General features: G+C 42.6%; 1 protein-coding gene across 1 annotated transcript; it reads left to right on the forward strand.

Moving 5' to 3' along the window:
- The first annotated feature begins 7,634 nt into the window (after positions 1–7,634).
- LOC8025010 (short-chain dehydrogenase/reductase family 9C member 7) lies at positions 7,635–23,836 on the forward strand. The gene is made up of 4 exons (XM_002407762.5): positions 7,635–7,913; positions 8,504–8,749; positions 9,254–9,580; positions 23,603–23,836. The coding sequence occupies exons 1-4, from the start codon at positions 7,650–7,652 to the stop codon at positions 23,834–23,836; spliced, it is 1,071 nt and encodes a 356-aa protein (XP_002407806.3). The 5' UTR covers positions 7,635–7,649.
- Positions 23,837–25,664: the final 1,828 nt, after the last annotated feature.

The following is a 25,664-nucleotide window of genomic DNA, read 5'->3' on the forward strand; positions in this document are numbered from 1 at the left end:
AACGATCTACTAAGAGTGTCTGACTTACAGAAAACAGTAAGTGAGCAAAACGCGCCTGTGTAAAGTGTGTGACGTAAAGGGTCTTGTAAAACTCCCTAATGTAACAAAATACAATAATGACCGCTAATGCTACATTGTCACACGTGCACATCAATGCAATGTGTATGAAAAAGGATTACAAATCAACGAAAAGAGGCATCCGGTTCCGGCACGGAGGGAGCATATTTACTCCCAATAGCCGACAAGGTGTCCGTTGATACATTTTACGTAAAATATCCCGGCAGTACACTTGGATCCTTTCTTTCCTTTTAGCCACAACGCAAAAGCACGTTGAGTTGCTAACGTCTTCTCGAGTTCTTCGGTCCCGCTGTCGTCCGCTTTTTCTTCGGCCCTTTTTGCCTCTGTTTGCAGAAGAAAAAAAAATATGCATCACTTAGAAGTAACAGCCAATCCGTGTATATTTTGTTTAGAAAAAATTTAACTTCTTACTTGTCTCGCATCTACTCGAGCTACACTTATTCAAAACAGTAGTTGAGGTGAAAGTCACACCCACCAGTAGCAGAACGAACTGAGAAACAAAAGTGTTGAGAACATTGGTGTATATAGTAAACTATGTCTATGTGTTATAAAAAAAAATAAAAAAAAGTGGGCGTATTTTTCGGCAATGCTTTGGCAATGCTGACTGGGGCGTATTCTTTTGCGCACTTTTAATTATAAAATCTTTCGCTTTTGGTGGTGACGACTATGGTGTCTGGAATATGTTCCAGGCATAGCCCATGACTGGAATACGTGATTAACAGCTAGGAGAGCATTTTCGCCTCAGAAACGCCCGATGCTTTGTTATGGTTATACTTAACGACGGAATTACCAGAAATATCAATTAAGCGAAAAAACCTTCAAAAAAATTTAAAACTGCGTTTACCTCTCCCATAAGAAATGCTAGCAATTTGCATACTGGTGCTTGCCTACGTCAAGCACAGGCACGCTGACTCCGATTAATGTGTCGGCTATGTACGGACTTATAGTCAATCAAAGCTTAAGAAACCCAAGGCGTGGTGAGTCCCGACTCTCGAGCATGTAATTATAGCTCTGCAGCCAATGGAGTTGAGGCATTATCTGATAAGAACACCAAAGGAAGAATCACAAAGACAAATGCGTGAACATGATCAGCTGTCAGTGACTATAGCCGACGTGAATCGTTTCAGTACTGGTTACAAAGACCAGGGCCCCTCACAATCGTGTTCCGTCTGCAGCTCTCACCTCGTTCTTTCTTGGTCTCCAACCACTCCCTGTACTTTTGCTTGGACAACTCTCGCAACCGTTGTTTTTTTCGTAGTTTGTCCGCTTCCAGCTCCTCTTGCCTGCGCTGTTTCTCGAGCGTCACCTCCCTCTTCTCTTCCGTCTTCGCCTTGCACCAGGAACGAAACACGCGCTCGGCTTCTGCCTTCTGCTTGGCTTTCAGCTGAGCACTCATCTCGCGCTGCAGACGACGCCGACTGCGAGACTCGCGCTGCTCCTGAAGGCGTTTCCGCCACTCGATGTCCTTGTGGAGGTACCATATTAACCAAGGACTCAACTCCGTCTCTTTCGGATCTTTCGACGCGTTTGAGGATGGTGATTGCACGTCTTCCGACGTTGACGTGACTGCGGAAGCGGAACCATCCGAAGACACCAGTCTGGTGTCGTCTGCCGGTACTGGTGAATCAGCGAAAACAGTCGGTTCAGCACCCGGTAGTCTGACCTCATCCGAGGCTTCTGGAGTAGCAGGAGCGCTGTCTGAAGACCGCGGTCGCTCGTCACGGGGCGGAAAGGGATCCGAGGAGATGGATGTGTCCGAAGATGGTGACCCGGTGTCATGTGGAAGAGGTGGCGTGATGGGGTTTGGATCTTCGTCGTCGCGCATGAATTTACGAGACGCAGATTTGTGGTCGGACATTAGTGCAAACGTTTGGGGAAACAATTAATTATTTCGGTGACTGCATGTTTCCGTCTGTATCCTCGGCACCTGTCGAAAAGACAACAAAAACTAAGAACCGGGTACATAAAACGCACGAGTCGCGGGTGAGGGCTAAAAGTTCAAGATTAAAATAATGACTGCAGTTCATGAACTCTAAGAGGCCTGGAGCATCGACTTTCCCGCAAAGCACTCGGGAGAGCTATTAGCTGCAATCTACGGAGGGATGTTAAGAAAAGAAAATTGGGGTGTGCGTATGTTCATAAAGCCTACAACTTACACATGATTCAAATCAGCGAACAGCGTTAGGAAACTGTCCTAACGTTGTTCGCTGATTTCATTCACGTGTAATCGGTACCAACTATAGTCCAGCTTACCACCCTTCTACACCTGAAACTTAATCTGCCTCAACGGGCAACTTGTCTTGCAGCTGTAGATGAGATATTTAGCCAATGTGCAGTACAAGCCACTAGCCTGGGGTCTTTAACGTGCACCAGGCATTGGTGATACACGACCTCACGCCGGTACGATGCTAATCCACATCGAAGCGGGCAGGCGTGGGGATTGAGCCGAGGATTCCTGGGTTCTGCAGCAAGAGCTTTCGCTCCACGTGCTCCGAGTTAGTGTGCGCTGGCCCACTCGGCCACCAATCCCCCCATAAAATTGAAGCTTGGGCGAGTTGGTGATTCATAAGAGCAGCGGAAGGACTAAAAATGACAAGGACAAGAGGAGACGTACAAAGAAGAACAATTAATTAAGGGTGCCGTTGTTCGTCCATTGTGCGTCTCCACCTTGTGTCCTTGTCTTTTTTGTGTTGTTGCTGTACTAAGGAGAGAGCTTGGCGCCTACGAGGATCAAAATATGTGAACACTTGAAAAGCAGTGAGCGCTGTTACACCTAGCATGACGTAAGCTCGTGAGGCGTTATGTTTAGTGTCACAGCGCAGACTGTTTTGTTCTGTTTATTTTTTTTGTGTGTATGTGGGGCGATATAAACATTTTTTTCAGCCTCATTATTTTATTGGAATTTCCAAGTGCTTTGCAAGAAAGTAAACGCATCAGATTTTGTAGACTGATATCAATTAATTTTAACATTTTGGACAACACCCCGAGACTGGGGGGAGGGGGGGGGGGGGGGGGGGGGGACAGCGCAACAAAAAGGACAACACAACACTTTGTGTTATGTTGTCCTTTTTCCCCCTGTCTCGGGGTTTTGTTTAAGATGTTAAACCTTCACCAGCTTGTTTGCGCCCTAACTTTTTTGTTTACCAATTTTAATTGGAAGTTTCGTGTCAACAACTACGCATAACACATCGAGTCAAGAAGCACAACAACGCACTCGGCACGTTTTAGTTATGAGACGAAGATGAGGGAAGTGAAAAACGAAAATCGAGTGGACTTACCCAGAGCAGAGCTATGTAGACGAGAGCGGCAGAGTGTAGCTTAACGAGCCACTAAAGTCGCACCCCCATTGCAGCTGCCGAATGGATGTTGTCTGCCTGTCCCGTTCCATGGACGCGTAGGTTGCTCGGGGCAACAAGCGTGTTGACAACGAAAATTGACTGGTGATGTCACTGCCACGTGGTTCCAGCTCGAGTCCACGCCGGGAGTACCGGATTTGTCGGAGCACAATTATTTACCGTGCCTGATCTTGTCATTGTGTTTTTCTTTCCTTTTTATTTTTACAATTTAGCTTTATTTTTGACGCTGTTATTTCTTCTGAAGGGTCTTCAATTTGATCGTGTTGACTGTTCTTCTCTGAAAGTGTTGTTTGTTTTGCACGCTCCGAGTTTACTATACCTGCAAGTTCTCAAAGTATACAAAATAAATAAAAGTTCTATAAAATGTATGTGCTCTACAAGCTCCCGAGTCGGGCTCCCTGCACGGAGGTATTTTCGTTTTTGTGTCGTACATTTTATATTGTTCGTTGTCATGAGCGTACAGTCTCCCTCAATATGAAAAACCCATTCATCGAGACAGTTTCTGTGGTCGTGCTAAGCGCTATTTGGTTAGAGACACTTTTAGAGAGAATAGAACAAACCTTCATTTTCATTTTTAAGCTATGCGCGCCTCGTCAAAGCGAATGCAGCAGAGTCGCTTAAAACTGCCTCGTCGAATAGGTTTTTCGTATTGTTGGTGACTGTAGGTACTCTGATTTTCTACTGAAGTTGTTATCAGTCGAGAATCGTTTACGGATTAGTTACCACGCCCGCTATGTTGTTCTCAGCAACAAGGGCAAATTAAATATACAATAATGTTTTACTTCCTGGGTTCACATGAAGTAAGCCCGCCTATTAAAATGTATAACAAAAGTGCAGTTTTCTAAGCTTGTTTGGCATTCATGCATGTTCTAGCATGAAGATATTAAAGGGGGTGAACTGTCACCAGACGAAAGGGCGCGCGGAGTGAGTTTGACCAAGTTGGCGCGAAATTCTTAAGTGAGAATGAGAGAAAAAGAAAAATGATGGTGGAAAGCTGGGGTGAAAGCGCTATGTCGTAATGATATAAATATTTTCACCTCGTGAATATTACCCACATTCTCAATGCTATATATTAGAATCGGCAAATTCCCCAAAAAAACTTAAAAATGCCAGGTATTTTTTAGCGTTTGTTTATGAATAGCACAGCTTAGTTATTGCATGTTACTGTTTCTGAGAGTTGTTGGAACTTACCGAAAGAGGCTTTTGGCCAATACTCTGTAAACAAGTTATGAATCGTCTGTTTTCCTGTAGAAATTAAATGAGACAATTTCAATTTATTAATATTAAAGGTGCCATGAAATGAATTATGGGTTGGGATAAATGATTTCGGATTGACATCTTACTAATCGCATAACCTAGAGAAAGAGGGTAGAAAGTCAAAAGCCTGCTTTTCGATACGAAGCTTCTAAAATATGGCGGACTATTTTGTACCTCTTTTCTTTCGAAAGCTCTCTGCCTTTTCACTGTGATTCATCCGTGGTACCCAAAGCACGTTTGCCAGCTTACGTATTGGACACGAGCACTGCGTCACTCGGACGTATGCGCTCGTCAGCAATCAATCCGTCGACGAATATTTGGATTCGCGTTCGTGGCCAGTGCATACCGTTATGGCGCTAATCATCACTTGCGAATGTCAAGTTGCAGGGTGTGGTTAAAAGCACGGCGTAAGCTTGGATAAGGTGCTTGGAGTCATCGCGTTTGGTTAAATACTACGTCATGACCATGTGATCTCTCATTTCGCTTTTGAGTTAAGAAAAACACCTAATGAGAAAAAAGCTGAAAAATTATTTCGTTTTTAACTCAAAGTACCAGTGATTGTGCTGCAGAAAGCTTCATATAATGTTCCTTTAATATATTACTCGACATCCATACCGTCTTGCACGGTAGTTTTCTGAATTGTGGGAAGAGATATTCCAGGCGGCGAATTACAACGTTTTGCCATCGTAAATAAAATGGCGCAGGTCTGATGCAATATATCTAAAAGGTGAGTGTACCCCCCGGACAAAAAAGGTTGCGACACTAAATCTGACCTTCTGTATTGGCGATTTTTATCACGTGTTTACGAACCCACTTTCACGGCTTCGTATTTCGACCGCCAAATGCTGCAAACATCTGATTCGCTGGGGAGGCTGGCGAGTGAATTTGGCGTCACAGCTTTCCATTTTAGCCGCTAGGTGCCGTCCATTTCACCAGCCCAGACAAGCTCCACTATCTCGCTTCTTTATTTTTTTTTTTCAATCTAGGAATTGGGATATATATTTCGCATTCCAATCCTAGTCTGCACCAAAGCATCTTCTAATGCAGCTGTGCCAGTAAAGTCGGCAGTAAGTGAATGTATCTTAGCAAATGGAACAGTTTCTTTTCAAAATCAATGTGGCCCACCGGTGGAGTCTTTTATAGAACTCCTGAGATTCTACCTTGCTTCCACGGTGGTTGCGTTCAACGGGAATGCTTATGTACAAAGAAAGGGAATCTTTATAGGATTCTGTGTAGCCCCCGTTTTATGCAACATTTTTTTTTGTCCCAATGTGAACGGGACATCGCCACGAACCTGTAAAACAGCAAGGTTTCGCGTGTCTTCAGGTATGTAGATGATTATCTGGTTCTGTTGAACGATCAGCCTGGGCAAGGTGAAACGCGGGAGATCAACGACATGCGCAGCACATTTGTCGAAAGGGCTCAAGGTTTGACCTTCACAGACGAGGTGCCAAACAACAGCATGCTCCAATTTCTGGATTTGCAGCTTCTATTTCAAAGCATTACACCTGTTGGATGTATAACCCACGGTCCAGAAAAAGGCGTCTATCATATGACTCGGCTCATTCTAAGTTAATCAAAAGAGGGATTGTAAAAAGCTGCTTGAACGCGTCACTGAAGAAATCTTGTGAACGCTCAGCAAAGAGAAGCTTCGAGGCACAAGTGCAAAGGCTAGTTGACCCTGGATATCCCAGTTTTATAGTGTTGGATGCTGCTGAAAGTTTGGCAGCTTCCAGCAAAGCACAAGAACGACCTGTTTGGAAAAACTGGCCTGCTGTTGTTCCCTACATTCATAAAATAACACACAACTTGAAGAGGGTAACCTCCAGGCTCGGAGTCAATGTAGCTATATCTGCTCCGGACAAGCTCAAGAGGCTGTGTCCCAAGGTCAATTCTGAGAAACATCTAGAAGACCAATGCAGGGTTCAGCACACGCACAAGTATGTCACCTGCCATATAGCGGTCGTCTAAAAGATTCCGCTGTCCTGTAGGAAAGTGCATGTGGGCCAATCTAGCCGGTAAGTCAACATCAGACTACGTGAACACGCTTTTCACTAAAATCATCTCCGGCAAGACACCTCGCCCAACATATTCGAGACTGCAAATGCACCCCTGGGTTTGCTAAAACCAGAATCCTCAAGCAACACAACCCGAGAGCCAGGGGGATCTGTGAGGCTCAAATCATCAAAGCAAGTGGGGGCGCTTGCATTAGTGCACCGCCAGTATAGCCTTATCTGACAAAGAACTCCAGTACCTCTATTTGTTTTCTTAAAAAGCTACAATTTTTCAATTTCTTATTTCTCTTTTGGATTTTCCTTTAAACTTGTTTTTTCTCTAATTTTGTTCTTCATTGTTTGTTTTTTGTTCTGTTTTTCTTTCTCTAGTCTCATTTACCCAGTCCTGTTTTTCTTTCTTTATAGCTTTTCATCAAAAATAATATTTTCCTTCCTTTAGTTTCTTTGCTTTGACAGCAACCTTCCTCTTCCTTTTCTATCACTAAAAAAAATCTCCAGGTTCGCTCTCCTCTTTCACATTAAAAAAACGACAGTTGATAGTAGCGCTTTGCCCTGTCCTGTCCTGTCCGGTTCTTCTACCTGTCCGCGTCTTTTGTGCTTTTGTCCTCTATTATGCCACTAAAGTATGGCGGGCTGTTCACGCTCCCATTATCAGCGATAGCATTATAAATGTTTTGTAGGGAGGGTGGCTGAACCCAGGATCCATTGGTTCTGCGGCGCAGCGCAGCGCGAGAAAGAATAGAGAAAAGACGAAGAAGACAAAGCGACAAGGAATGTAATTTCACTTCCTTCCATTTATTTGGCTCAGCAGATTCGAGAGTTCGCAGTAGGGCCGAAGGCCCGTACCGGTTGGCCTGCAAGCACGCGCCGATAACGAATCGTCGCACCTATAAAGGATCCTCAAGCCACCAGCGCATTCCCAGAGAACGTCTGCAAGATCAGGATGCAGTTCTACGCGGCCACGGTGGTGACGGTGTTTACGCTGCTGTTCTCCGTCCTCTACCTTGTTCCGCCCGTGCGCAACCTAGCCTACTTCCTCTCCCTGAGCGTGGTGCTGGTGATCGCATCCCACTACACGACCGTCTGGCTGCTCTACCTGCTTGCTTACAAGACGGTCACACCCAAAGGGAAGGTCGTGGTGGTCACCCGCTGCGACAGCGGCTACGGGAACCGCCTGGCCATCGAGCTGGACCGACGTGGCTTTACAGTAAGACAAGACCATCGATCAAGCGACCGCCCTTAAAAGCAGCCTGCTCCTGCTTGGATATTCCCTTGCGCTCATTGCTGAGTTCGTGGCATATGAGCACGAGCTGATGGCGAGCTTCCACGGCACTTTCGCAATGTTCATTCTACACGATCAAAGCTGTTGTTCATAAAATACAATAAGTGTGAGCTTATCATTTGCTATGAACGGTATCCATCCCCAGACTTCCTCTTTATCAGTATTTTCTTTTCTATAAACTGTAATAAGACTAATATTCAAAACAAATTTAAGATCTACCAACGTTCCTGGCATGGCGTAGATAGACCTCTAGCAATTCTGCTGCATTACGAGCTGTCTTTTGCATGAGTTTAATTACTAATTACATAAGCATGTGCATACAAAAAAAAATGCATACATTTCCCCGGAAGACAAAAGAAATATCATGATACATCCTGGAACGTCATCTGACGTTTTATTAGTAAAAGACTTTAAATACCATCATAATTCTACATGTACTCGTAAAATGGCGTATTTTCTCGCGGCTTCGTTCAGCACCCTCTCGCATCTCCTACAACCTCCTACGCCCCATGCAGGTGGTGGCCGGTTGCGTAAACGAGCAAAGCGACGGCAGCCGTCACATCAAGGAGGTCTGCTCGGAGCGGGTGTACGTCATTCAGACGGACGTGACTCAGCCGGAGTCCCTCGTCGTCTTCGAGAGCATGGTCCGAACGCTCTGCAAGAACGAGAACCAACTGTGGGCCGTCATCATCAACCTCAGCGTCGTCTCGCTAGGGGAGCTCGAGTGGTACAACGACGAAGACATGCGCTGGACGTACGAGGTGAAACCAACGTCAACCATATCCAAACGTATACTGCCTAAGATAGTGCATAGAATAGGTAGTTACAAGGTGACACCAACGTCAACTAGATGCATACAATAGGTAGTTTTCGGAGACCGTTTCTCTTCCTCCGCTGCGTTCTCCGCATCGAAGACGCCGCAACTGTGCGTGCGCGCCGCCAACATAGCCTGCAGTGTTCAGACGGCTGAAGCGCTCGGAAAAAACTTTCTAATGTTATTGTAGTTTCAAAACGCTTCCACGCACTGCGGCGCTATAATAATTGCTACTTGGAATTTACCATGCCATGCTTAAAAACGACCTTCTGCGCTTAGCCATCTTTGTCTACTGGGCTATGGAAGGCGTACTGAGCGTACGCAGTACAGTTCTTTTCTCCGGAATGTCAGACGGCGGGCATCCGTCTCTAGCTTCTCTAGCGCAGTGATTCCGCGTTTTTTTTCGCATAGGATGCCAAGCATCAACAACCATCCTGTTATAACTTCGCAGGTGAACGTGCTGTGCGTGGCGCGCGTTGCCCGGGCCTTTCTTCCCTTGCTCCGCGAATCGCCATACTACGGTCGGCGCTTTGTCATAGTGAACAGCGTCTGGGGCCGCATCTCGGTCCCGGGCACGGGCCCCTACTGCATGAGCAAGTTCGCCGTTCGCTGCTTCACCGAGGTCCTGCGGCGGGAACTGCTCAAGTTCGGAATCTACGTCGTTGCCGTAGAGCCGAACCTATACCGGCTGCCGCAGACGGAGCCCAGCACGCTGCTCAATTCCTACAAGGCCATGTGGGAAAAGCTACCAGACAGCATTAAGGACGTCTACTCCAAGGTACGCAAAAAACAACAAATATGCACACAAGGCCCATCCACGTGGGACACTTCCTTGCGTTTTCTTACTTTCCGTTGAAAGCACTGAAAATAGACACCGGAAAACGCCGATTCCGGAAAAATTAATAGAGGCCGAAAAAACACTCCCGAATTTCAAGATAAAGATATACACCGAAAACAAAGAACACTAAATATTAACAACGTAAGTATATGGAGACGTTATCGTGGGTTTAGTGCGGATGTGTATGACTGTTCTATCGCTTCCGTCCGTTTGATAAGCTTCCCTTACAACCGGCTCCTGCTTGTTAGAAACGGAAACCGGTTGACATCCGGTTTCCACTTATTTTTCATTTATTTCCACTTTAAAGGCCTAGTTAGGGCATTACATAAAAGGGGGGGGGGGGGCAGTTCAAAAAACGGAAGAATAATGTAGAATGGATATAAAGTAGAAGTTATACAAAATTTACTACAACTGAAAGAGCACTCACTAAAGATGGATTTGAAGGGCATTTAGGAACGTTGTTGGGTTGTCGATGGTAACTATACTGGTTTCATTCGGAAATGGTAAGGGAAGAAAGGATTCATTACAAGCATTGGTCTTACCGAACAAATGGCTTGGTAGCGCAGGAGTCCTTTATGTGGAAGATATTTGTGGGGGTGATAGCAAAGAGTCCTCCAGGCCAGAGCAAGTAATACATTTTGTGAAAGAGGTCGTATCGGGAGAGTTTCCTTCGATAGTTCAAATGGATTTGACCGAGTTTATCTTGTAAAGTAGAAACACTGGCGAAATGACCCTATGATGATAAGATGAAACGAGTGGCCCGGTTTTGCACTGCTTCCATAATGTGTCGACAACGTGTGATTGATGGGGTACCAAATAGCTGCAGCATACTTTATTTTATGTTTAATGTAAGTTTTGCACGCCATTTTTTGAACATGTGGAGGGGCACCTCGTAGGGTTCCTCTCGTGAATGGTTTCAATATGGGTTTTACAAGAAAGGTTAGAAGCTAATCTGGTGCCAAGATATTTGTACAAGAAAACGGGTTCAGTCACTTCGTTGTTCATAGTTTTTCGGTTTAAACCGATAAAAACCGATAAAACTAAGGCGGAATCATTTTCGAAAATTCAGTTTTTACCGAAAAAGGTCCGTTTGTAGATTCGGCGTTTTCGGTCTAAACCAATAAAAACCGATAAATGTACGTCTAATCCCTTTTCTAAAATTCGGTTTTAGCCGAAAAAGGTCAGTTTTTTAGGGCCGCGTCGAGGTGGGTGGGGGAAGGGGAGAGAGAGGAGGAGGGGGGGGGGCTTTGCAAGGTTCGACACTGTGTGACGACTTCGTGATTGCCCTCTTCCAAGGTTCAACATGCAACAAAAGAGGTCTTGAATTGGCCGCGGGACATGTGTGTCCTTTATGTGATCGGGCTTAGTGTGTCAAGTTCCCGGTCCTAAAAAATAAAGTTCGGATTTGGGCTGGTATAAGGTTTTTCGCTTCATGCACTTCAGAGGACATGGAGGAACGCCGTTAATACCTTTCTTAACAATCTCTCTCAAACTTCCCTGTGATTAAAAACATAAATTCAATGGATTTTTTTTTCTTTTTTGCCATTCCGTTGGCTTTTGTACGGTCATCACATTAGACGGTCACGTCGTCAGAATGAGAAAGAAAAAGAAGCGCGTTAAAGATTATGCCCGCGAGTCTCGCGATTTTGAGGTGTGTCCTGACAGAAGTTGCAGCGAAGACCACATATGTATATGTGCCGTTATTCTTTTAGTGATCACAAATATGACAGCTACAAGGATCATCTGATCCGGTGTTCGATGGTGTTTCTTTCATATTCACCGGAAAAAACTGGTAAACTTTTTTTGGGAATAAATACCCACCGAAAAAAAAGGAAAATTGAATTTTAAAGTAAACACCGAGAAAAGTACGGCGAAGTTGGAAAAAATAAAAACCGAAAACGCGGAACCCTATCTATAGTAGACTGCTCTGATATCAAGGATTGTTTTCTGGTGAATTGAATTAATCTGCATCTTATTTGGAGGCTTTAACCATTTTCAGCATAGTGGCCAGTTTCCTCTAGATCGCTCTGAAGTCTATAGTTGTTGTTTACTGATGAAACCATGACATAATTTATTTTCGGCGTGGTTGCAGTGCTGCTTTCCCGCCAAAGTGCGCTAGAGCGCCAGGACCTCGCCAAGCTGCAACCGCAGCTTTTTGTCCTGACGTCCTACCGTTTTGTACCAAGCAGAATGGGAAATAAATGCATTATTATTATTAATAATAATAATAATATTATTATTATTATTATTATTATTATTATTATTATTATTATTATTATTATTAATACCTGTGGGAGGGGGGGTGCCGAAGACTTGGCACCCCCCCTCCCACAGGTATTACATCAAGGTGGGTTGCGGGTTAGGATCCAACGTGAGGAAGTCTTCAACTATTGTGGATTCTAGCCAAATCGTCGCTTTGACTTCGGCCTTCTGCTTCATCGCTTAAGATGGCTGCGGTGCTGTACATTGGTCCTACTCCACATCATATCCATGTCCTCGTTGCTTCAACTCGGAATCTTAGCCTATGAGCGATCATCCCCACTCGCTGTGGATTCTCGTCCTGTTCAGGCAGGGCAAAAAGGCTGTGCTGGTCTTAAAACCGTCGGCGCCGCCGTGAATAGCTGTAATCAAGACATACAGGCTTGATGGTGGCTGAAATCACTCCACAGCACATCCATGTCAACGGTGCTTCAAATCGGCAACTTAGCCTATAAGCGGTCACCCACACTCGCTGTGGGTTCAACGTTGTCGCCCTGTACCTACAGGCAGGGCAAGAACATTGTGCTGGTTTGAAACCCGCCGGCATCGCCGTGAAGAGCTGTAATCAAGCCATACCGGCTTGATGGTGGCAGACACCGCATACTGGAGCAGCGACATCGCGCACCCTGGATTTTGTGCTTCATAGACAGCTTCCTTGAACTGTTGTGCTTTAGTCAGCGGTTCATATTTCCCATTCACCCTTGGCACACACACTGTTTGCGGCAGGTGAGCGTCTGATTCGTTTGTGTACTGTAGTCTAAGTTGACCGCGAACTGCAGAGTGTGGCCTTCAATTTTTATATCTTATTTTGTGTCGTCTTTTATAGTTAAAATGTCTCTTAGTTGCCGTGCCTGTCTTGACCCCCTTCCTACCGATGGGAGAGTCATGAAATGCTCCGAGTGCCTCAGCCAGTACCATCTTGGCCAACGATGCTCTCACATTGCGGAGAGTACATTTAAGACGATGGGCAAAGCAAAACGCAAAATCTGGGTATGTGGCCCATGCAGGAAATCTAGAACTCACTCGAGTTTCATTGATACCGAGTCAGAGTCGATATCCCAGGATGATGACAACACGATATCGGTTCAACTTGCTGCCGTCAACAAGAAACTTGATCTTCTGCATAATCTGAAAGACAGTGTTGACAGGCTTAGTGATCTACCATCAAACGTTGAAGTCCTATTATCAATGAGACCTACAGTTGAGGCCCTAAAAGAGACCGTAGGAGCTGTTCAGACTTCTATAACGTTCTTATCCCAACAATATGACACAATTCTCGCACGTGTCAGCTCCAATGAAAGTGAAGTTAAGTTACTGAGGTCGGAAGTTAGCTCTCTGCAGTCGACAGTATCAGAGCAAGCATTGGTGATACAGCGACTGCAGTCCGACATAAATGAAAAAGAACAGGATAATCGCCAATCTAATATGGAAATTTCTGGAATTCCCTGTGCTCCGAACGAGGATTTGGGTGCCATTCTGAAGAGCCTCTCAGTCAAACTAGACTTGCAAAATTGTCAGGCTAGCGAGATACTTGATATCCGCCGCCTCCGGGCCAAGCCTGACTCAACCCCACCTATCCTAGTTCAATTCGCCTCTACTGATATCAGACAAAAATGGATGAGTGCCCGTAAAAAACTCCGCTCGCTTTCTAATGTAGAATACCCGCAAAAAATATATTTTAATGAAAACCTCACTAAGGCAAACAAAGAGCTTTTCTGGCAAGCGAGATCAAAGGGCAAAGAAAAAGGATATACTTTTGTGTGGGTTAAAAATGGTACAATATTCGCAAAAAAAGCTGAAGGTTCCATTCCCGTGCGTGTCTCTAAGGCTGGAGACCTTGAGAAAATTGTTTAATCGCTAACCCCTTGCTGTTCCTATATGAACGATTTTCGACAATTTACTGATCTTTCTTCGCTAAGCAATTTTTTTCCACTCGTAAATAGAGCAGTAACGATAGTACATGTAAATATTAGGAGCATCAAGAAATACTGGGACGAGTTCCAAGTTGTTATTCGTAACATTAAACACATCGTAGATGTTTTTGTTCTAACTGAGATAAATATTCATGATACACACAAGGAACTATTTTCTTTGTGTGGATATCGGTCCTTTTTTAGTACACGTAACTCGTCTCGCGGAGGTGGCATAGCCATTTACGTTAAAGAGAGGTGGTCTTGTGCTGAGTTGAAGTTCTCGTTCAATCACGCTGAGTACTTATCCATAAAAATGTGCGATAGCCAAATTTCAACATTGGTTCTGGCGTTTTATAGGCCTCCATCAAGCAATGTTAAATCATTTCTAGATGAGCTTGACGCAAACATCGCTAACATCGGCCAGAGTGAGATCATTTGCCTTGTGGGCGATTTCAATATTGACATACTGAAATCCACACGATCGAACGTATGTGACTACCTTACGCTTCTTTCTAACCACGGTATTTCTCCTATTATTAACGTACCTACGAGAGAAGAGTTTACAAAGGGAAAGCTTGTTTTTTCGTGCCTCGATCATATTGACATCAGGAGTTCAGGGGCGTCTGTGAAATCCGCAGTCATCTCACAAAAGCTGGCTGATCATTATTTTGTGGCATGCCAAATAGGCTGTGGTATTGTATCGGAAGAAAACAAGAAGCCTTCAAACCAGATTGCTATTATCGACAGTCACGTTTTTGACAAGTTAATATCCTCATATGATTGGGAACAGTTAGTAACCACCGCGAACTGTCAGACTGCCTACACAAAGTTAGTTGATGCCCTTGCGCATTTTACGGAGAAGAGTATAAAAGTCATTAAGACAAAAAAACGAAGACCGCAACATCTTTGGTTGACAGCAAATATTATATCGGAAATTAAACTTAAAGATATCTTATGGGCGCGTTATCGCCGGTCACCAAATTCCCAAGATATAAAATTACAATACGCAAGCCAGAGAAATCGGGTAACCGCTCTCAAACGCTATGCGAAACGGAAACATTACCAACGTAAGTTCTTCGACGCACGTACTAATATTGCAAAAACCTGGTCTCTTGTAAATGAAGTAAAAGGCGGCAATACGCGGAACTCTATCGATGAGGTTATTGAAAAAAACTTTAATTCCAATATGCTTTCTGTGGCGGATAACGTCAATAGTTTTTTTGCTTCAGTCTCCGGCATATCTGACGATGTAAATGTTTCGGCGGTAAATCTGGAAAAACCCTGCCCAAATTCTGCCTTTCTCCCAAACATGACTGAACAAGATCTTCATATGTTGTTGTTTAGCTTTAGGCCTCATAAGTCTCCTGGTATAGATAATATTAAACTTACCGACTTGCTTCGCAATTTTAATGTCTTAAAACGTGTTCTCCTCCACATACTAAACGGAATTATAGACACCGGAGTTTTCCCCAAAAATTTCAAAAGCGCAATTGTCAGACCTCTTTATAAAAATGGTGCACGTGACATTGTAAAAAACTATCGTCCCATATCTATTCTTCCTTGTTTGGCATTGGTTCTCGAAAAACACATTTTTAAAACAATGAGCGCCTTCCTTGACAAATACAATATTCTATCACCTAACCAATACGGCTTTATCGCAGGCCGCAGCACCATCTCGGCACTCGAGGATATGTCTGATACTTTACACACCTCATTCGATAATAATCAGTTTACGTGCGCACTCTTTCTTGGTGTGTCAAAAGCGTTTGATTCTATCAATCACCAAATACTGTTGGAGAAACTTTGCAATTACGGATTTCGGGGTCCATTTTTTTCGTTGCTTAAAAACTTCCTGACTGACAGATCGCAACAAGTATTGGTTTGCAACAAAAAAAGCGCCAAAGTATGCCTACAGAAGGGAGTACCACAAGGCTCGGTCCTGTCCCCCTTGCTGTTTAATCTTTACGTGAACGATCTCGCCCGATCAACATCAGGATGTACAGTTTACCAATATGCAGATGACACATTGTTGCTATCTGCTCATATCAGCCTGCGCTGTGCAATCAACATGCTACAAATAAATTCTACAAGAGTCATGAACTGGTTTGAAGCAAATCGAATATCTGTGAATGTGCAAAAAACAAAACTTGTCTGTTTCCGTAACCCCCTCAAGCGGACATGCATAGACATACCTTTTATATTGCATTCATCGTCTTGTGTCTCTTGCAGCTGTACGCCTGTACCATACGTAAATACAGTAAAATATTTGGGCATTTATTTCGATAGCGATTTAACATGGAATACACACTTAGATTATTTGGCTAAGAAACTACGAAATATATCATGTTTATTATATCTCATCAAAACCTTCCTCCCCATTTCCGTCAGAAAAATGGTCGTTAATGCTACCGCGTATGGAGCTCTGCGTTACGGAATTACAATCTTCGCAAACTGTTCAGCTCTTTGGAGAACAAAAATAGATGTCATTCTTAAGAGCATCGCCAAAAACGTTGCCTATGATCCCAAATTAATACAGGATGGTGACGTATTCGCATCAGTGGGCCTACCGCGTTTTCTGCCTCTTTTTCAACGATGTGTCATCCTAAAGCATTATTGGAATAGCCCGTTTAAAACGCCTCATTTTGTTCAGCGCTCTATAAGAAATAGTGAACGCTTTATAATTCCTCGAATATACACCAACTACGGAAAGAGTCTACGTTCATTTTACGTGCCTGACATCTTCAACAAATTACCAGACGTTTTTAATCAACTCGATTCTCTACGATCTTTAAAAAAGCACCTGAAAAAAATGTGCTAAAAACCATGTATGCATTTTTTTTTTTTTTTTGCGAATAACATTTCGAACTCTTTGAACGTTTCTTCAGTTGGTGCTGAATCCACATAGACATTTGTTTGTGTCTTTATCCGTGTCTATGCTGTGAGTACTGTATATTTGTGTATCCGTGAACGCATCTGTAGATCTAAATTTGTGTATATATATATGCCTCTGTGCATCTTTGTGTGACACATGCCTGTATACACATATCCGTTTTTTTTGTTTTTTTTTTGCAAACATTTACTTTTTTTTATTACTTTTTTAAAGTGTACATTGATTTATCCATGTGTTTAAATATTACTTTGTCATGAAGGATGGTATAGTGTAGTTATAGCAATCATCTCTGTGCTTCTTATTTTGCCATTTGTGAATTATTTCAAATATCTATACTGACTGCCATTTGTGAACTATTTCATATATCTATACTGACTGTTATTTGTGAACTATTTCTGAACTTCTAAAGTCACTGCTATTAGCATACCAAGAACGCCCGTCTACCACTCACATTGGCTAACATCATTGCTGGGTCGTGTCACACAAGCCAACCCTGGCTTCGACAGACCCGAGTCGAACATAATGAAAAAAATCAAATGCTGGAATAAAATATTATTATTATTATTATTATTATTATTATTATTATTATTATTATTTGAACTTACTATCGATCCCTTACGGGACCAAGATGGAAGTAGGATGCGTAATTAAGGTTAACACGGTATGTGTAACAGACCAACAATCACAGTCCGCGCGTTGTCCCTGCACCGAAACATGCACAATATATAAATCAAACAGGTGCCGTGCCCACATTACGAACACAACAAACGCATGCAAAATACATATATCAAACAGGTGCAATTCCCACAATACCAACACAACAAACACATACAAAATACATAAATCACACAGGTGCCGTGCCCACAATACTAACACAACAAACACATGCAAAATACATAAATCAAACAGGTGCAATTCCCAGAATATTAACACTAAGAACACACGCAGCCCTTGCAGCTATTAAACGTTAGAAATAAGAGATACAAATTCCTCCCGGCTACGTGCACCTACTGACGTCTAAAATTGCAATTTAAAATTGAATTCAATTTTTTTCCAAATCAAGTCCCCATGACCTCGCATCTCTAAAAACCTTAGAATGGCATTCGGTTTTAGCCTTCCGTAGCAGTTCTTTAATTGGTTGCAATACGTCTCAAAAGAGAGCAGGTGATGGGGGTCTCTAGTTTTAACATATTTCTGGTATATTCCATTATTTCTTTTATGTCCATGGTTATCTATTTTTTTTTATGTCCTCAAAGAGATATTACAACCAAATTTCGCCACTTTTTTTTTTTTGTTCAAAAAAGCGTGTTCAAAAGAGCAGCATCACATCGGACACACCAATATCTTGTTAAAAAAGACACGAAAAGGCATTTTAAACGAATTAAACGATTAGCAAAGGGCACCTGGTGGGTATCGCTAAAGCCTCGTTCGCAATGCCCGTCTAGGAACCTTGACGGGTAGTGACGATGACTGCCTCGCTTAGAACTATACATCCTTTGAACCTCACGTCCTCCCGACAGCCCTCCGGCCAGCAGAAGAAAAGAAGGGAGGGAAGAACAGTCCTCTCACCGGGAATTTCTTTCGTGCGTCCCAGAGGTCGGTATTGTCCCTCTACAAGATTACAGAAGATTAAACAGTAACTCAAAATTGGTACAAAAGCAGCTTTGCGGTGCGGTGCCCCGATCGCAGACTTGCTTCGACCGCTTCGGTGGCTTGACGACATCAGCCTTGCCGCAGCTTCGCTCGTCCCGAGACAATCTACGTCACGATTGCGCCGGATGTGACGTGCTCTCCGCTGGCTGCTCTCCGAGCGCTTGTCAGAGTGGGCAGTTAATAACAAAAAATACAGCCACCAGGCTCAAAATACAAACGTGCGATTGTCATTTACCGATATTGTGGATCATATTCAGCCGATTTCTGAACACGACAGATATATTTCAAATTTCGTTGAAGTATCCCTTCAAAGGAAAACTGAAACGGTTCTGTATTTGAGAAAAAACAACTAAATCGTCTTCATTTGACCTCCAGGATCACGAATGTGGAGACTATCTTTCAGTTGGGTGCACGGAGGCTGCAGAAATTAATTTTCATCAAATTACCGCTGAAGCCCTTCCTTACCGGGGCGTGATGTCATGTTTTTCGGAATCTCTGCTCTCGCGCATCTTCAGCGCCTGTCGAAGCTATGCACGCGCACTCTTGTTATTTTCATAAATGTCAGAAAGAGGCAAGCTTGCAAATGCACGCGCTGCCCACACGAGCAACACGCGCTTGGACAACACCTCCTAGATAGCTTTCAAGCCTGCGCGTCACCTGAATTGACGTCACGTCCGGGAGGCCGGCACGGGTGCTGATTGAATGCGAGTGCCGCGTCAGCGTTCGCGTGGGACCATGATAGGAAACGAGCCCCAAGCAAACGCCGACGCGGCGCTCGCATCCAATGAGCGCCCCTGCAGGCCTCCGGGACGTGACGTCATGTCACGTGACGCGCAGGCTTGAAAGCTATCTAGGTGGTGTTGGCTTGGCGGCCCAAAGATCCTAGGATGACGTCATGACTGGTCAGAGGTTTTTCCTGTTTTCTCACGTTTAATATCTTCGGGCAGAACGAACGTGATATTCCTCGCGAGATAAAAATACGTCAGAATTCACCTCTAACTCGTTTTCTCCAAGAAGTGTTCCAGCTTCCTTTTGACACGTTGTACGGAAAATGGCGCTTATAAATGGTTTTGAATAACTAAATTCCATCAACATCCTTTAAGCAAAACATTTCACTCCATCCTAGGTCTAGGCGGTTATATGCTGAGACGAGAACGACGCATTTCTACTTTGTGAATTTTGGTTTTTAAACACATTAATATTGTAAGTTGATCACTTAGGTGGTAATTCATGGTTCCCGCTTTTATATTTGCACGGTCAGTATTGCTAATAAATTAATTAATTAATGTCTCAGAGTTTACAGTAACTTGAGTTGGAATTTGTATTGTATTTAAACACCTATTACTTTGAATAATAATATCCATCGCCCTTTTTAAAGCTGAGTCTCTCAACGTATCAATACTAAAATCCCCGCCAAAAATAACTGTATATTCATTTTCATTAACAAATCAAAGATATCCATAAAAAAATTTAAAAATATCACTATTTCCATCTGGTGGTCTATAAAACACTCATTATTTTCCTACCTTCACACACTGTTAATACTTTGTAGTCACACGTAGCACAAAAGTCAGTCCACTCGGTTCCGATCACTGAATAAATAGCTTCTTAGCGACCTGAAGCTACGCTAGGTTCCATTCGCCTCTTACCCGTTTTTATTAGTTATGAAAAATTAACCGTCATCCCACATTCGAGTCGAAATTCCAACTCGGGTTCTGTGACGAAGTAAAATATTGATGAGATAGATAAGTAACCAGTTATCAGATGTCTTGCAATGAGTTGACTTATTTATACATTTCACTTATAACGAGTTGGCTTGCAAGGAGTTTTATATTTAGATTCTACCCGCTGGGATCGCACCGATATGATGCCGCTACTTCCAACTCTCATTATACCATGCTTTCAAGAATTCCTTACATCACGCCTCTAGTACACAGTAACAAACAATCTCAGTTCTCGTTTGGCCAGAGTTAATATCCGGAGTTCAAGGTGTTGGGACCACACCAATATTGTTTTTTAACCTATATCAATGATCTGCCAACAAACACTTCGTGCATCCGGTTCTTTGCCGATGAATGTGTCCCATACCATTCATCTTAAAATTACATGACCGCATTAAATTACAGGAAGACCTCATCCAATTTAACTCATGGAATGAAACCTGGCTAATGCCATTGAATACCGCAATATGCGATATTTCATTATACTCTTACTCCATCGACAATTGCCTAGTAAATTCGGAATCATGGTACATGTACCTCTGCATTCATCGGTCATCTAACCACATTTACAAAAACCATATTGAATCAATAGCTGCTGATGTGTCACGCACACTTGGTTACATTAGGCGAAACTTAAATACCGCCTCCCATGCATGAAGCTGGCGGATGAAACAAATGCAAGGCCTAAATTAGAAATCGCATCTTCCATCTAGAATACATCACAGGCATACCTAGCAATTCATTTAGCGGCAATTCAACATAGGGCAGACCGTTTCATAACATCCTCATACTCACGTACAATCAGCGTCTCTGCACTCAAGTCCTCTCTCGAAATTCCTTCCCTGCAACCTCGGCTAATCATTGCACAATTATCTCCACGGTTTATAACAATACACCTTACACTCACCATGCTGTACAACCAAATACGTATAAGTCATCTTCACGCCTCAACCATAGCCATCTTGAAAAGTCCACAAGACTTGCATTCACCGGCTTATTTTTTTTTTCTAGTACCGATTATTGCATAGAATAACCCTCCTCAAACCATCGTCTCCATCATTTGATCCCGTTCTGTTGCGCCAAAAGGTCACTAACATGATTTTACATTTTTATCAATGCTGTTTTTTACGTAGACTGTATTTGTATTTGTCTTGTTTCTTTTTTTTTATTATTACAACCTTATGTAGTACCTCTGGGCCTTTAAAAGGCCACCGAGATTTTTTTTGAACAGTCTGGTTGAGACACACGTGTCAAAAAAATAAATTTTACGCGAAAAAACAATTTTTACAGCAATATTGACGGCGCGAGATTTATTTCAAATTCTGTGCGCAAAGTCCATGACGTCACGGAATGGTCATACAGCGTGACCATTCCTCAGCGTGAAGGCCAAACCGATCAAACTCTCCCCTACGCGCCCGAAATGCCTAGAGAGAAAACAAGTGTAAAGGATTTGACTTGCGCATTGCTTTAAAAAAAAAAAAAAAAAAAAAAAAACTTTTTGCGCGTGAACTTTATTTTTTTGACAAGCGTGTCCCAACTAGTCTGTTAAAAAAAAAAAAAAAAAAACTTTTTTCCGGTGTGTAAAATAAATAAACATTACATTTATTTTTTAATTTATTAAATTATATATTAAAATAGTAAATTTTTAATTTACACGAGGCATACGCCTCGTGTAAATTACACGAGGCGTATGCAATTAGGACCAGAGACAAGAATTGTATAAGTGACACGTCGGTATCCTTATCTACAAATGAGTTTGAATTTTTGAAACGCGGGCTAAGTAGATAGAAAAGAAATGATTTTTTTTTTGTGTGTGTGTGGCTATATAACGTCTGAATTTTTCATTAAACATCAGTTGAGAGTGCGCCTTGTCCTGTTTCCCTTCGTCTGTGTCCCTGTATTTTTTCGGCGCTTTTTTGCTTGCTTAAATAAACATTGTTCAGTGCAAAACATCTTTTTTTCTTTTTTTTACGTTTTAACATGCAGCAAAAACAGCCGCTAAACTTTCAACATCAGGGGGAGATTTTCTGTCGAGACCCCGAACAAGCAATTCTTCTAAGCTGCTGAAGCATAGAATTGCTTGTTTGGGAGAACCCATAACTAAACATTTTTTCGCAATACATTTGCTCTACTCTTACTGCTATTCATTATCTCTAAATTCAAAACAGTTATTGAGACAACGGCAAATGAAGGGTATGCCAAAAGCAACGTCCAAAACACGGCATTTTCCGCTTTTTTTTTTTTTTTCGTTCTGCTAACGTAGGCTTTTACAACGTCAAGCTTTTTATAACCCGTCGGGAACGAGCTGCACTGGTGTCGCTAGTGAATTGGTGGATGGCTGGATCATAACGGCTGCACTCTTTGTAACGAGCGGTAGCTTGCGCCACCTAGCCTAAAAATAATAACGTTTTCAGCGTTGCCAGTAAAACCTCTCAGTCTCAGATTTAAAAAAAAAAAAATAACAAACTTGTAATTTGGGAGGCTTCAACTAAATTTGAAATATATTCATCGTGTTCAAAAATAGGTTGAGTATGATCCACAATATCCGTAAATGACAATCGCACATTTGTATTTCGAGTCTGGTGGCTGTATTTTTTTTTTTTTTTATAAACGGCCCACTCTAGCAAGCGCTCGGAGAAGGCCCAGCTTAGAGCACGTGACATCCGACGCAGTCGTGACATAGGTCGTCTCGGGACGAGCAAAGCTACGGCGAGGCTGACGTCGAGGGGATGGCCTAGTCGTTCCAGCCACCGAAGCGGCTGCTTTTGTACGAATTTATGGGTGACGGGTTAATATTTTATCATCTTGTAGAGGGAACACACAAAGGCATTCTCGGGAAGAGCGGAGTTCCTCCTTCGCCTCTTCTCTCGTCGTGGCTGGAGGCGAGACACTCAGCGTCACTAGCTGTCAAGGTTCCTAGACGGTCATTATACAAACGAGGCGTTAGCGACATCCACCAGGTGCTCTTTGCTAATCGTTTAATTCGTCTTAAAATTCCTTTTCGTGACTTTTTTAACAAGATGTTGGTGTGTTCGATGTGATAATGCTCCTTTGAACGTATATAGACCATAAAATAAGCGCCCCTCATTTCACCATGAGACAAAGATGTCTCAAAGTGCATTTCGATTAGCAATGTTTCCAAGGCCTCGGAACGCATTCCTCGAACGAAGTTTAGAACCGTTTTGAACACTTCTACATCAAGAACAGCGTATTACAGCATGCCCGTCAGCAAGCAACAAGACACATGTGACAATTGAGAATATTGGATTCATGTTTACTTTATCATTTTTATTTCCGTCAGGCTCAAATTCCCATTGCGCATTCATGTTGAAGAAGCTCCTGCAAGTATGCCGCGGCAAGTGTTTCTGCACGAATGAGCTTTTTAAAACAAGTAGCTTTTGTAGTTTTTTTTTTCTTTTATTCAGTTTTTTTTTTTTTTTTATATATTTCAGTCCCCTCTTCCAACCATGCCGTGAGTGAATTTGTCGGTGCGGGGGTTAATCAAGCCCCTTTACATTCCACACAGGGCTACGCCGACGAAATGGAGTCCAACATACGAAACATCCTCGCCACAGAACCGGACCCTGTGGTCTTGGACGTGGCAAAGAAAATGCTCGACGCCGTCCGAATCACGAACCCAAGCAAGCTCTACCAGCCCGACCTGCTGAGCAGGAGGATCCTTTACACCATCTTTAGCCAAGCCCCCGACGAAATAACAGACTTTTATTTGGCGGAAATAGCGGGTTTAATGAAAGCCTGATAGAACTCGCAAAGTAAGCCAAAGCCACAGAATATTTAGACGACGGAAAGTAAAACTCTTATGATGAATCGATGCCTGGTCACGTTTGTTATCATTGAAAGATCCATTCAACAGTCTCGTGTACAAACAAGATAAAGCTATTTACCCTTTACTGCAAGTTGTCTCTCTTAAAAAGAGGTCTGTATGCCCTTCGTGCTACGGCAATCTTGTATTCAGATAGCACAAATATACTAGTCACAATGTAGTGCACTGAAGCAACATTCCAATCTGGCTTTCTACAACAACGGTGCTACAGGCAACCTCGCTTAGTGAACTATGATAGTGTAATATTAATACCTCAATAACAACTATGCACCGCATCCAAAAAAAAAGGCAGTGATTCACCATAAACAGAAAAGCAAGCATACATCAGTAAATCCGCAGAGTGAGTATATTGAAGTAGCCGGTTACTCAATTGCACTAAATTAATGCAAATGCCAGTTTCAAAGGCAGTGAGAGCTTTGCTTTACGACGAGCACTGCTTGGCATTATCATCACATCCTGCCTTATTTCGATGGCTTCGTTGCTTGTTTGTTTTATAACTATTTGCTCAGTCAAGACCACAGTCGCCGTGCAGTTCAAGCGCGAGAGAGGGGGCCTGGTCCGGAAGAAGTCGGGGCCGCACACAACTAACTAATACACACTGGTAAAGTGGGTTTATAGACCCAAGTTTGGGAGAAACAAATGATACACAATGCAATATCTGCCCAAAGACAGTGAATAGCATGCTGCTCACACAACGTAGTGCAAAATACTCACTGCAAATAAGAGTTGTTCATTGCTGGAATCAAAAGTTGTTTTGATTCCAGTTTTACAGATTGTAACAAATGTTAGTCTGTAAAATCTTAGTGTGAAAAATGAATCACATAAACTATGCCCAACCTCCCTCCAAAAAGCCACAAGCATAAAGGAATAAAGTAGAGAAAAATTAATCCTTTTAACATGATTTGTAATTTCCAGGCATAAAAGCATTAATAGTATTGCTTATCCTTGAACCCATTCACAGTACATGATGCCCCACTGCATAAGGCTTCCTTTAGTAAAACTTTTCTTGCTTTGGATAGTCATTATAATATATAAAATGCTTTTCGCATGTTATAAATTGTGGAACTTCATGAGTATCTGTGTGTGTGTGTGTGTGGCTTTTATTCCCTCAATCGTTTGATATTAGTAGTGAGAGATGAACATTCAAATAATGGCCAGCCAGTAAACCTCAAACCATAAATTTGAAGCCAGCAGAAAACAAGAGCTTAGAAGTCAGTTGCAGCAATATGTCAATGTATTTAGCTCCTAGCTACAGATTGTAGCTGATGGGCACCACCCCAAGAAATTTCCTCAGAAATGTGTAAAAACATACGAAATTTCCTAAATCTCCCAATAGACTGATGCTGAATCTTTCTCCCACCTTCAATGCATTTTCTTTTTGAAAAAAATTATTTTTAAAAACATGTTCGTTTATGAATAGATCCAGACCAACACCTCATAATCATTGGCATCTGGTGTTCTGACAACCAGCTACAATAGGTGTTGACACACAGATTTTGTTTCCAGAATTTCATTCTAGGATTTCTGCACATTTAAAAGAGTTTCTCGCAACTGCAGCCAAAAAACTGAGAAGCTGGGTAACTCATTTATCACATAAAAAAATATAATTATCCAGCAAAGGTAAATTACTGTGTATATTTCTTCAAACGTGTGGTCAATATTCAATACAAAAAAGATAAACAGTTCCGAGATAAAATTGCAAGTTTGGCAACTAAAATGAAAGAAAAATTAAGAATTTCGGGTC

This window comes from Ixodes scapularis, unplaced genomic scaffold (genome assembly GCF_016920785.2).
Source record: "Ixodes scapularis isolate PalLabHiFi unplaced genomic scaffold, ASM1692078v2 PGA_scaffold5__190_contigs__length_132052651, whole genome shotgun sequence".
Classification (NCBI taxonomy): Eukaryota; Metazoa; Arthropoda; class Arachnida; order Ixodida; family Ixodidae; genus Ixodes; species Ixodes scapularis.